General features: G+C 65.5%; 1 protein-coding gene across 4 annotated transcripts; it reads right to left on the bottom strand.

The window, feature by feature from the left end:
- Positions 1-1,877: 1,877 nt before the first annotated feature.
- Positions 1,878-11,685, bottom strand: INPP5E (inositol polyphosphate-5-phosphatase E). Of its 4 annotated transcripts, none has more exons than XM_059072889.2 (11): positions 11,601-11,685; positions 9,747-10,823; positions 5,830-5,953; positions 5,357-5,454; positions 4,738-4,862; positions 4,512-4,631; positions 4,225-4,332; positions 3,762-3,923; positions 3,542-3,657; positions 3,279-3,415; positions 1,878-2,853 (listed from the first exon to the last, which is right to left on the bottom strand). In XM_059072889.2, the coding sequence occupies exons 2-11, from the start codon at positions 10,505-10,507 to the stop codon at positions 2,721-2,723; spliced, it is 1,884 nt and encodes a 627-aa protein (XP_058928872.1). In that variant the 5' UTR covers positions 10,508-10,823; positions 11,601-11,685; the 3' UTR covers positions 1,878-2,720. The 4 variants fall into 4 exon arrangements, with proteins under 4 accessions (XP_058928872.1, XP_066896418.1, XP_066896417.1 ...); XM_067040317.1 differs by having other exon boundaries at positions 1,878-2,806; positions 11,601-11,684; XM_067040316.1 differs by lacking the exon at positions 11,601-11,685 and adding an exon at positions 11,173-11,420.
- Positions 11,686-11,829: the final 144 nt, after the last annotated feature.

Genomic DNA, 11,829 nt, shown 5'->3' with positions numbered 1-11,829 from the left:
GGCCTGACCTCTCCTCTGAGGCCCCGAGGCCCATCAGCCCGCCTGCATCCGGGAGGCCAGGGCCACCCGTGCCAGCACCTTGAGGGTCCCGGGGCGATGCACCATCCAGCTTGACCGGTGAGGGGTGGCCTCTTGCCCTCAACAGTAAGGCCCTGATTTCAGAGGTGGGGAGCTCGGGGCCGGGGAGGCGGGCTTGAAAGGCGGGAGGACTGAGGCCGCGTGCGGGGCCCTTCAGGGTCGGGGGGCTTTGGGGACAGGGCCCTGCGGGGCCTGGGCGCCTGCACTGGCTGCCGTGGGCCCTTCTGACGCTGCCGTGGTTCAGAGGGCGGCTTCCTGGCCGCCAGCGGGTTGCACAGAACCGGGCCACAAAGCTTTGTGGAGAAGAGTCGTCTACAGGGTGTAGTTTTTGAAACGCTAAGTGCAGCCCCTGCTGTCCAGCTGGGAGAGGGGTGATCTGAGGCCGTCAAACGTTCCAGCGTCACCTCTGTCACGTCCGTTCATCTTCCCGGGACCTGTCGTCCCTTTATTTCATTTCCGTCCCTTTACCGCACACCTGCCCTGGCCCGGTGGGAGGTGTCTGGGCCCCTGCTGTCTGTCCTTCGCCTGCTCCGCTCCAGTCCGCTGGGTGGGAAACCCCAGGCTCACGGCAAGCGGGCCAACAGCGTGGATTCCAGATGTTAGGCACGCCCTGTGGTTGCTGGGCTGGCCGGGAGGGGGCGCGGCGCGGGAGGGAGGGGGCGCGGCGCGGGAGGGAGGGGGCGCGGCGCGGGAGGGAGGGGGCGCGGCGCGGGAGCGCGAGGCGTCCCGGGAGCTGCTCCCGGCGAGGGAGCTGGCGCTCACCTGAGCTTTCTATTCCCTGGACACCCACCCCTCCCTCTCTCCTCCCCCTTTGCCACCTACCTCGCTGTTCACTTGGGGGCCTTCCCTTCACCCTTTCAGCCCCCGCCCACTCCACGCGCTGTCCGTGCTGTCCCCAGAGCCCCGCGTGCACCTTCGTTGGCGCCCACGCCCAGTCTGGCCCTTGGGGACTGGCTGGCCTGTGGCAGGACTCAGCGCGTTGGAGAGAACAAGGGACAGATTTTAAAAACCACCCTCACACTCGGTCGTATTTCGCAATTCTTTATGAAGCTTATTTTCCAGACCCTGGTCGATTTCATTTGTGTTAATCTGAATTTCAACCTAACCGTCCGAGTGAAAGCCCATTCATCTGAAGTCTATAATGGCTCATACTAAGTAAACGGCTTCACTTTGGACCCATGAGGTGTACACAATGACACACACACACCCCAGCGACACGCAGCTCAACGTCAAGCCAAACTAATACACGTCAGTGTCGCGTTAACTCTCCATGATTTGGGTCAGAGAAAAAGCCTAGAAAGAATCCACAAAACCCTACTCATTTCGAGCCCCATTACCACAAAACCTCTGTAACAAAAGAGATTTTCTGTTAACTGATTCAAAGCTCAATAGCACATTCTTTGAGCAAAATTTTATACACACAACCTGAAGAGTTTCTTGAAATCAGATGGGATCAGCTGTGCCTTCTCATTAATGGAATTTCTCCCATTTGTATCAAAAGATTGCGTGTGTATTGCTTTAGAATTTACACTCCATATTTTGGAAACGGAGGCGAATAAAAATTTGATAACAGTATTCGTGGGAGTTGGCTTTACATCATTGATCACGATTCACTCAAGTCTGAAGTGTTCACTATTCCCTAAAAGCCCATTCTCAGCGGACACTTACCGGGGGCAGTGGGTGGGGGGGGGCCAGGAGAGACCAAGCTTCCTGCTTTGGGGTGTGACTGACAGCCTCTTCTTACAAGAGCACTGCAACAGACTGGTTCTTTCTAGGACTCAATCTTTGGCCAGGAAGAGTTTAAGATTCAATAGATGCATTTATTTAAAAATATAAATATGGAAAAATAAATAAAAGACTAGATTGAATGCCCCTAGTTTTTCCCACATTCAAAGCCTAAATATTTTTTTTTTTACGAGATGGATTAAGACACAAAGCAGTAACAGACTCTAAACCCTTTAAGAAAACAAAGACATCCAGGCTGGTGGGGGCCGGCCTAGGCTGGCAAGGTGTGACATTCCAAGCTTCCAGCGGCTTCTCAGACCGGGAAACGCACCACTTAACATTAATGCTGCTCGTAGCTAACTTAAGTTACCTAAGCAAATGGACCCAAATGGACCGGGAGAGGAGAGGGAGGCGGTCTCGTGGGCCTGAACCGCCGGCCGGGCCGGCCTCATCCCAGCCTCGGCTCGGTCCTAGCGTGTGCTGTGGGAACAGAGGCCCAGGGTCACCGGACCCCCGGCGGCGTGCCTGGCACTCAAGGAAGGGCAGCTCTTGGTTTGGGTTTGAGGGGCTGCTGGGAGGCCGCAGATCCGGAGGTCAGGGTGCCTGGCCCGCACGCGGGCTCTGCCACTGGCTTCAGGGCACGCGAGCTGCTCACAGCCAGCCGGGCATCTCCTGCCGACAGCGGCCGCGGTGGGGGGAGGCCGCCCCGAGACAGGGAAGCGCCGTGGGGGCGTGTGGTTCTGTCTCAGCAGCGGGCGCCGGACCTGGAGCCTCCCGTCGGGCTCTCGCAGAGGAGGGGGCAGCCCCCGGCAGCGGTTCATCAGCTTCCCGGACGGCAGCCTCCTCCGTCTTCCCAGGTTCCTAGGTCAGATACCCTCCCGGGTTGCGGGTGACCAGTCCTCCTTCGGCAAATTTCCTCAAGAGACGGTACAGATGGCGCTGGAGTGCTGGCTCTTCAGCGCCTGCTGTCTCTGGATCTCTCTGGAAATCCGTCTCTTAATTCCTATCAGGTACAGTTCTCGGTCAAACTTGCCGGCGGCTAGCGGAATGCTGGAGAGCAAAGAGCCATCAGGAGGGCACCATCCTCCTGGCGTTGGCTGCGGGCGGCACGTGGAAGGTGGGGAGGGCCGAGGCCTGGGTCCCCGCGGCTGCCCCGACTGGAGGCACAGCCGCAGCACAGCGCCATGAGCCAGCGGGACGCTCCCTCCCGCCTGCGCCAGGCCCGCCTCACGGCAGCTCTAGGACAACCCCAGCTGCCACTGGCTGCTCCAGGGGTCCAGGCGAGGTCCCCACCCTCTGGCGTGTCGCTCACCTGACACCTGCTTCAGACGACCTACGCCAGCCACCTCCACGCGGGGCGGCTGGAACCCTGCTCCCCTCGGGGCATCAGGACACAGGAGACCAGGCCGTGCTCCCAGGCGGCCCCCCACCCCCGCGCCCACCCCCCAGGGCCCGGGAGTGAGGGGGGTACTGACTTGTCTCTCCCCGGCCTCACTCTGACCCGGAACAGGCCGTACACGGGGCGGTGGTCGGACGTCCTGATGCCGGGGCAGGAGGAGTACTTGACGGGACAGATGTCGTCCCCGTGGCGGCTCCTGTACATGACGCGGTCCTGCGGGAAGGGTCCCAGGGGCCGTCTGGCTGCCGGGCTGGACCGGCTGCCCTTGAACGAGTCCCCGTGCCGAAGCCCCCCGGGAGGCCCGGCCCCCACGCTCCCCCAGCCCTGCGGGCGGCTCACCGTGTACGAAGGGGTCCTCTGCTTGGAGGTGGTATCGTACGAGTCCTTCCCGACGTCGAACTTGTACGACGGCAGGAAGTGGATGTCCGGCTCTTGGAAGCCCTTGAAGATGGACCCTGGGACGGGCAGAGGCCCCACCTCAGAGCCGCGGCTCGGAGCCCAGGGGCAGCCCCGCCCCCCCGGGTGCCTCCTGGCCGGGCGGCTGCTCCCCCCGCCTCACCTCTCTTCATCTCCCGCGTGAGCTGGTCGTGCCGCAGCAGGGCCTGCACGCTGGCACCCGGGTCCTGCTTCAGGATGGCTTCCACGGCCGCCCGCCCGCCACTCAGGCGGAAGTTGAAGTCTCCGAACCAGAAGACCCCGTCGAAGCGGGTGGTGACGTCCGCTGGGGCGTGAGCGGGTGGAAAAGCGCGTGAGCCCAGTGCTCCCCGCGGCAGGGCCGGGGCCCCCTGGGAAGCGGGTGGCAGCCCACGACGCTGCTGGGGCTCAGCTTTCTGGGTTCGCGCGGTCACGGGTCTCGGGTCACGACTCAGCGAGCAGGCGCCAGGCCTCGCTCCGGTCAGCAAGCGACCTTCCAGACTTTTCTGACCTCGATTCTCAAAAGCTCTGAACAGCCCGTCTCCACTAACCCTCCAGAGAACAAGGCAGAAGCCGCCCTGTCTTCGGCGGAAGGTAAAGGTGCTCACCGGCGTCGGAGCGGTAGGGGCTGGTGTCCGGCACGTTTTTGGGCAGCGCCAGGCCCTGGACGGTCTTGCTGTAGTCCATCAGCCGCTCGCCCACCTTCCCATCTCCGGCTGCAAGGACAGCGCGGGGGGCCCTCTCCAGAGGCAGGTTTCCGAGCCCAGGGCTGGGCGCCTGGGGGTCCGTCGGGGGCAGACCCCCCCCCCCAACCCCAGCAAGCTCTGATCACACAGCGTCTGCACCGTGACCCTCGCCACCAGGCGGTCTGGGGGTCCGGGGGCGAGGGACTTACACGTGAAGTGGGACGTGATGAAGAGGAGGGAGGTGCCGAAAAAGGTGAAGCTGACGCCCAGGGCCCCCTTGGTTTTGATCTGCGACACGATGCGCGTGGTCACCGTGGAGCTCTCCACCTCTGCACGGAGGGAGCAGGGCTGAGCGGGCCGGATGCAGCCCCGAGGGCCCCACGCCGCGGCGCCGCCCGCCCCCCACGCGCACATCCGCCCCCCGGGGCCACCTACCTGAGCAGAACCAGATGAGGTCCCTGCGGATGAGCACGGACATGTAGAGCGCCCCGTGGGCCGCCGAGTACAGCATGACGTAGTGGGGGCCCAGCGTCTCCTGCAACCTCGTCTCCCACTCCCGCCTGCGGGGAGGGGCACGGTGGGCGCGCAGCACGAGGGGGGAGCCCGGGGCCTCCCCGGTGACAGGCTGGGTCCCCGACCCCTGGTAAGAGCCGCGGGGCAGGAGGGAGGCCACCTCCCGGCAGGGCCTGGCGCAGTCGGGGCCCTGCCCCCACCCCCCAGCCCGGGCCGCCGGCAGACCCAGGAGAGGCGAGCGACGCCTTGCACGGGCTGGGCTGGAGCCCGCGGGACCGCACTGCGCTGTGCCCCTGCCCCCACCATCTCTTGGAGCAGCTTTTCATTTACAAGAAGGTGAACCTCATTCCTTCCAGATTCTGCGAGTCCCCGTTGGAGAAGAAAACGATCCCGGTTCAGCCCAGGCTCGGCCACGGCCCACGTCTCGCCCCCCACGGGGGTCTCGGGTCACAGCAGCTTCAGCCCCAAACGCCGGCCTGCGCCGCTGTTCCCGGAGACGTGGGGCGGGGCGGCAGTGGCGGGGGAGGGGCGCGCAGTCTACCTGTCGGAGCAGCCCTCCTGGACCCCGACGACGTACAGGTCCTGAGCCAGGTCAGCCTCGGCGGGCAGCAGGAGCTCGTCCAGGTTCGGGGGCAGCTCCTGTGGCAAAGGAGCGCAGCGGCGGACTCATGTCCCCACAGGGTGCACCCAGGAGTGGCCCGGGGCACCCTGACAGCCTGGCCCTGTGCTGGGCATCGCCACGGGGAGGCCACGCGTGCGGGAGAGGGGGCTCTCGGGGAATCTCTGCCCCTTCCCCCCAAATGTGCTGGGAGCCTAGAACTGCTCCAAAGAAATACTTACGGTGTGTCTGCAAAAAGAAGCATTAATGCCCCACCAGGCAGTGGAGAGGTGGGCGAGAGGGTGTGACGGACAGGAGGCCCCTCCAGGGGACGGGGAGGCTCGGGGGGGGGGGACGCAGGAAGAACGTAGTGGGAACCCAGCGCCGTCCTGAGTGGGGGTGGGCAGCCCGCTTACCTTCTGTCCCTGCATGTTCCACGTGGCCACGAAGAGGGCCACGTTCCGGTCTGGGAAGTAGCGGGCCAGCTCATCTGCCCCCATCAGGGCCCCGCTCGCCAGGAGACTCCCCTCCAGGTAGCTCCTGCAGACACGGGACAGACTGAACCGGGGCGGCCGGGGGGTGGGGGGTCTCAGCACATGGGCCCAGGGAGGGGCCGGGAGCAGGACACACCTCCCAGGGGGCGGGAGCTCCTCTCCCAGAGCTGGGATTCCCTCAGGACCCCGTGGTCGGCACAGAGCACAGTGCCGAGGTGCCCTGCCCTCTAGGGAAACTCGCTGTGTTCGCAGCGCTACAAACACCGCAGGCTTTCGGCTTCCCTCCGTCGCCTCCAGGGAGGAAAGGACGTAAAGGTGACATTTGGGGTTTTTTTGTGGAACCGCCAAGGGCAAAGCCCCGGAAAGGCCGCAGAGGTCGAGGTGGGCTTCTGCACGGTAAGCAGACTTGGTGCGGACGTGCACCCTTGTCCGGGGCTCCGGCCTTTGCCTCGCCGTCCACAGCACTGGGAGAGCTCGTAAAAAGGCTGCCCATGACACACCCGTCCTCACAGGACCCGAAAGCTCAATCCACTGTGAGATTCTCATAGGATAACGCAGGCAAATGGTGCAGAGTCTCGAACAGCGCCGCGAGGCCCTGATACAGCACAGCCAAGTCCCAGCTCTGGTCCTGCCCTCGCGCGGAGGGCCGCGTCTCACACCCGCTCCTTCCGTGAGCGCCGTGCGGGACTTCGGCTTCGAGGCCGTCGGTCTGTCACCGCTTAACCCCTGAAGGCAGCCTCGGCCGATGCCCACGTGCCAATGAGACTGCATTGAAGGACACCAAAAGCTGAGTTTCATGTAATTTCCACGTGTCACGAAAGAATGTTAGTACGGCCTTGGGTTTTTTTTTTTCAACCACGTGAAAACTGTTCCTGAAGGACCTGTGATAAGACCGTGTCTGGTCAGGTTCCCAAAGAGGGAGGGGAACCCATGGACGGGCTCAATCCAAGCTGAAATGTCTCACTTGCTGTTTTCACTCCAACTTGCTAAGAGATCCCTACACCCTAGCTTGCAAACAGACCCCAATCCCCTTGAAGGAGATGAGATCAGGATCCAGCCCTTACAAACTCGCATGAGAAACTCTTAAACCCTGACCAAGCTTTGCAGGACAAGAATGCAAGTACGTCAGGAGGGAGGAACCTCCTTGAGGTCACCCCACCGTGCTGAGGATCCTAACCGGCCGACTGCTGCCCGCAGTGCCGTCTTCTCCAAACCAGCCCCTTCCGCAGCGTAACCAGAAAGCAGCCCCTCCAAGGGCACCGTCTGAGTCCCTTTCCTCAGTCCTCAGCCCTGACCCGGGCCAGATCCAGACTGTCTGCGTGCAGCCCGCAAGCTAAGAATCGCTCCTACGCTTTTATTTTATTTGTAGATAACTTATTTATTCTGGCGGCACTGGGTCTTAGCTGCAGCACACGGGATCTTTGCTGCGGCACGTAAGATCTTTTAGGTGTGGCATTCGGACTCCTTAGCGGCGGCACGCGGGACACAGTTCCCCGACCAGGGGTCAAACCCGGGCCCCCTGCGTTGGAAGCGTGGCGCCTTACCCCCTGCACCAGCGGGGAGGTCCCCTACACTTTTAAGTGGTTGGGAAAAACCAGGAGTCCGTGGCATGGGAAAGTGCCCTGAGATTCACCCTTCGGCCTCCCTGAACGAGGCGTCTGTGCCCCACAGCCGCGCAGTTGGTGCCAGGCCTGGGCTGCTCTCCCACCCACCACGGCAGAGGCGAGCACTGCCACAGAGGCCACACGGCTCCCACGGTTGAAACAGTGCCTGCCCAGCCCGCCGACCCGTGTCCTAGGACACACGGAGGGTCTGGAGGTGGGGAGCCCACGAACCCACTGTCGGCTGCTGTGTGAGAGAAAAGCCGGGGATCCGACTTTGAGATGTGCTCCTCATTTTTGTAGAACGGGAGAGTCTACATAAATCGCATAAAATTTGAACAGAGAAATCATACCTTTTCTTTGGCTGCTCGGCCTGCGGGATCTTAGTTCTTGGGGCCATGGAAGTGAGAGCACCGAGCCCTAACCACCAGGCGACCCGGGAATTCCCTGAGAAATCGCACTTTAAACGCACGAAGAGATCTCGCTCTTAATGAGAAACGTGCCGAATTACTTTAACAAAGGAACCCGTTTTGCCCTAAAGCAGTGCCCGGCGCTGATGGAGGGTGCAGGAAGGGAGGCTGGCGGCCAGAGGAACCACCTGCCTGGCTCTCACTGCTGGGCTCACCAAGGGCGGGGGTGGGTGAGGATTACCTTCCATCTGCCCCCTGACCCCAGAATCTGCGAACGTGACCTTTCCTAGAAAAAGGATCTTTGCAGACAGATGTAATTAGTTAAGGATCTTGAGATGAGGTCCTCCCGGATGAGGGTGGCCCTAAATCCAGTGACCGCTGTCCTTTTGAGACAGACACAGAGGAGAAGCCGCCTGAGGACGGAGCAGAGACTGGGGTGGCAAGCCGGGGACTCCTGGGCCCCCAGCAGCTGGAAGAGGCAGGAAGGACCCTCCCTGGAGGCTCGGGAGGGAGCGCGGCCCTGCCAAGCTGGATTTCTGAGTTCTGGCCTCAGAACTGGGACAGAGTAAGTCCTGCCTGAAGGCTCTCAGCCGGCGGCGCTTTGTTGCAGCCGCCCCAGGACACCAGCACAGGGACCGCCTCACTCTTCCCGTCCCCGGCCCACGTCCAGGGGGTTGGCGCAGGCCTGGTCTGGATGGGAGGGTGCGGCGGGGGGTGGCGGTGACAGAGCTCCCCCCGCCCTCCCGGGGCCTCGGGCGCCCCGGCAGGGAGCAGGTGGCGTGGGGCCCCCAAGTCAGGGCCGCGGCCCGATGCGTGCTTCAAACAAGCCGCCCAGCCACCCCGGCCGGTGCGGCAGGGGCCGTGAGAGCCAGCGGTCGGCGGCCAGGCTGAGCACGGACAGGGCCGGGGGTCGGCGAGAGCGTGGGATGGACTTCCGGGCTGCGCAGCGTGGCCCGACACCAGGCTCCCAGAGACAATGGGTCAGGAGCGAGCTGGGGGGCGCGGCTGGGTCGGGCTCAGCAGCGCCTGGGACCCCCGCCCCGGTCCTGGGGAGCCCTCACGGTGGGCAGAGGTGTGAGATGGGAGCCGGGTGGCTGGGTGGCACCCACCCCCCTTCAAACTATAAAGAAGTCAAGACGGACTAGTTATTCAAGCCCCCTGAGGCCCGGAAGCCCAGCGTCCTCCGAGATGCGAGACCCCTCCTCCTTGCCCGTGGATGGGGCGGGGCGGGGGTGGGGACTGCTGGGCAGCCCTCGGCAGACCGAGCCCCGAACGCGGAGAAATCCCGGGGCGCTCCTGAGAGCAGAGTGCGCGAGTTGGGCTCTGCCTGCGCCCCTCCCCACCAGAGGTGGGCCCGGGGGAGCCTCCCCTTGGGGCAGCCCAGCCGCAGTCACTGGGGCCCCCACCCGGGTCCAGCTCTCCGTCCTGGAAAAGTGCCGGCACGTGCACAGGGCACAGCCGGCTGAACGCTGGTCCTGATCAAGGCGGCTACGTGGACGCGGGTTCCCCGACCCACCCCGGAGTCCTGGGCCGACCTGCACACGTGGAGGAAGGCTGTCCCTGACGGAGCAGGAAACGGGAAGGAAAACGGGGCCGCCCGGTGCGCAGAGGGACCGGCGTACCCCACCACCCGCTTCCCGGGGCCTGTGGGGCTGAGACGCAAAAGAAAAGCTGGGGAGGGCCTGGGAGACGGGGGTCGGGGGAGGGAGACCCGCTGCAGCGCCTCACACGCTTTCAGGGGAGGCTTCCCGTGGTTCTCACGGGGCTGCCGAAGGCCAAGGAAGGCCACGGACGCAGGGCACGCCGCCGCCCGCCCCCGAGGCCCTACCTGCTGCGGACGTCCTTGGTGCGAATGGGCACCAGGAGGCTGAAGGTGGACCTGGCCGAGTGCAGGGAGCAGTCGTCACGGGCCAGGGGGCTCGGGGGCCGGCCGGGGCCCAGGCTGCTGTGGGCCCGGAACAGCCTGGCCTGCCGCCGCACCTGGTAATCCGCGTGGCCCCAGTCCACCTTGTTGGCTGTCCGCAGGGCGTCGGAGGCGACGTCCCAGTCCATGGCGGGCAGCGGACGCGGGGGAAGCAGGCTGGCCAGCCGGGGGGCGCTCCCGGCCGAGGCCCCGTCCCGGTGCAGGGGGTCCAGGGAAGTGCTGATCGTCCCGGAGAGACAGTTACCCCGCGAGGAGGGGCCTCCGCTGCCCGGGGCCCTGCGGGTCGTGGGGATCTCCTGCAGGGAGGTGCTCAGGCAGGGCGGGGAGCCACTGCGGGCGGCGGTCCCGGGGGCCTCGTCCTGCAGGGAGCCCCCGGAGGGGCTGGCCCCATTCCTCGCGGCCAGGTCCTCACGGCTGGTTCGAAAACGCCTCTTCCTCCAGCCCTTCTCATCCAGGGACAATGCTCGCTCCAGCCTGGGCCTCAGCGGCGGCGGCTTCGGACTGAAGGGTCTCCCCCTGGCCTGGGGGTCCTCGTTGCCGACTGGCGCTGGGGCGTCCAGAGGGAGCACTGGGTTCTTCTCGGGTCCCCGACGGTCGTCAGCGGCCGGGGACCCCGGGCGGGCGGCGAGGTCTTCGTCAGTGTTTGGAAGCTGCCCCTTGAGCATTCTGACTTCAGGCTGCAGATGCCCCTGGGCGGTGGGCTGCTGGGCGGCCTCTGAGTGCCCCAGGCTCGCCAACTTGGACGGCACAGTCCAGGGGCCAGCCCTCACACCCGGGGGCAGCCTGGCCGAGACGGGAGACAGCTCCTCCTGGGGCTGCTGGAGACGTCCAGCGTCAGGGATGCGTGGTCAGCCGTCGCTGGGCGAGCTGCGGAGGAGAGAAAGGGCAGCAGCTCCCCCTGGGGCTGGGGTGGTCCAGCTGGAGCAGAGCCAGCTGCTGCATGGCTGGGAGCCCTGACGGTCTGGAGTCCTCGGCCAGTACCTAAGGGAAAACCACGCGATTAGCCTTTCACGACCGGGGCCCCAATGCCATTTAATGATCCCGGAGGACAGCTGTGGTGCAGGGTGACAGAGCAGACAGGTCAGCAGCAGTCCAGCAAGAACAAGCACGTCGGCGTGGGGGCCGCCCGCCGCCGCCTCCTAGGAGGCGGGTGAAGGCCCAGCATCTTGGGAAGGAGAGAAGCCACCCTCCTGACAGGGTTGCTCCTCACGTGGGGAGCCAGGGGCGCGACCCACTGAGAATTCCCGCCCCCGAGGTGTAGGCACGGCCTTGGCAGGGGTCCCGGCCCGCACCCCTTCCCCCGGGAGCCCGGCGGCCCGGCCTCGCTCACCTGAGAGCCCACCACCACCATCGCTCGGCCCGCAGACGCCGCACCGAGAGCGGGAGGCCCTGAGCGGGTCTGCGGCCCGGCCAGCACAGGCCCCTGGCTCAGGACTGCGAGTCGGGCCGGCCGGCTGCGTGCTCCCCAGGGCAACGACCGCCGCGGAGCCGCGGGGCTGGGGGTGGGGAAGGGGGCGAGACCCGCGCCCGGCACCCCCGCGCCCCGCCCCACGCCGGGAATCCCCGCGCCCCGACTCCAACCCAGGGTCGCCCCGCCCAGTCCTCGAGCCCCGCCCAAGGCCTCCGCGCCCCCGTCCAGGGGTCACTCCGTGCCGAGGACCCCTGGGCCCCGAGCCGCCGCCCCGCACCCCGCACTCCTCTCGGAGGTCTCCTCCCTCCCGCACCCCCGCCCGAGGTCACCGAGCCCCGCGCCCCCACCTCTGGGCGCCGCCTGCTCCCCAGCCCCACGGGCTTCGGCGGCCGCTCCCCGGCGACCGGCGGGCAGGGCGGCCCCGGCCCCGGCGCCCGCAGCGGCCACTGGCGGCCGGAGGACCCAGCGGCGCCAAGCGAGGCGGGAGGGCGCCCCCTGGTGGGCGCCAGGAGCACCGCGGCTCCCTTCCCCGCGTCCGCCCCGCTCCCCGCTCCCCGCTCCCCTGCCCGTCTTCCC

The sequence above is a fragment of the Kogia breviceps genome, chromosome 8 (genome assembly GCF_026419965.1).
Source record: "Kogia breviceps isolate mKogBre1 chromosome 8, mKogBre1 haplotype 1, whole genome shotgun sequence".
Classification (NCBI taxonomy): domain Eukaryota; kingdom Metazoa; phylum Chordata; class Mammalia; order Artiodactyla; family Physeteridae; genus Kogia; species Kogia breviceps.
This window is presented reverse-complemented; position numbering and strand designations above follow the sequence as displayed.

What these genes read in the sequence shown, in the direction of transcription:
- INPP5E (XM_067040315.1), bottom strand. Translation starts at nt 10,507, where the DNA reads ATGCTCAAGGGGCAGCTTCCAAACACTGACGAAGACCTCGCCGCCCGC. An exon ending in ACCAAGGACGTCCGCAGCAG is followed by an intron (nt 5,954 to 9,746) that starts GTAGGGCCTCGG and finishes CCGTGTCTGCAG; the next exon opens with GAGCTACCTGGAGGGGAGTC. An exon ending in CCTCATCTGGTTCTGCTCAG is followed by an intron (nt 4,632 to 4,737) that starts GTAGGTGGCCCC and finishes CCCTCCGTGCAG; the next exon opens with AGGTGGAGAGCTCCACGGTG.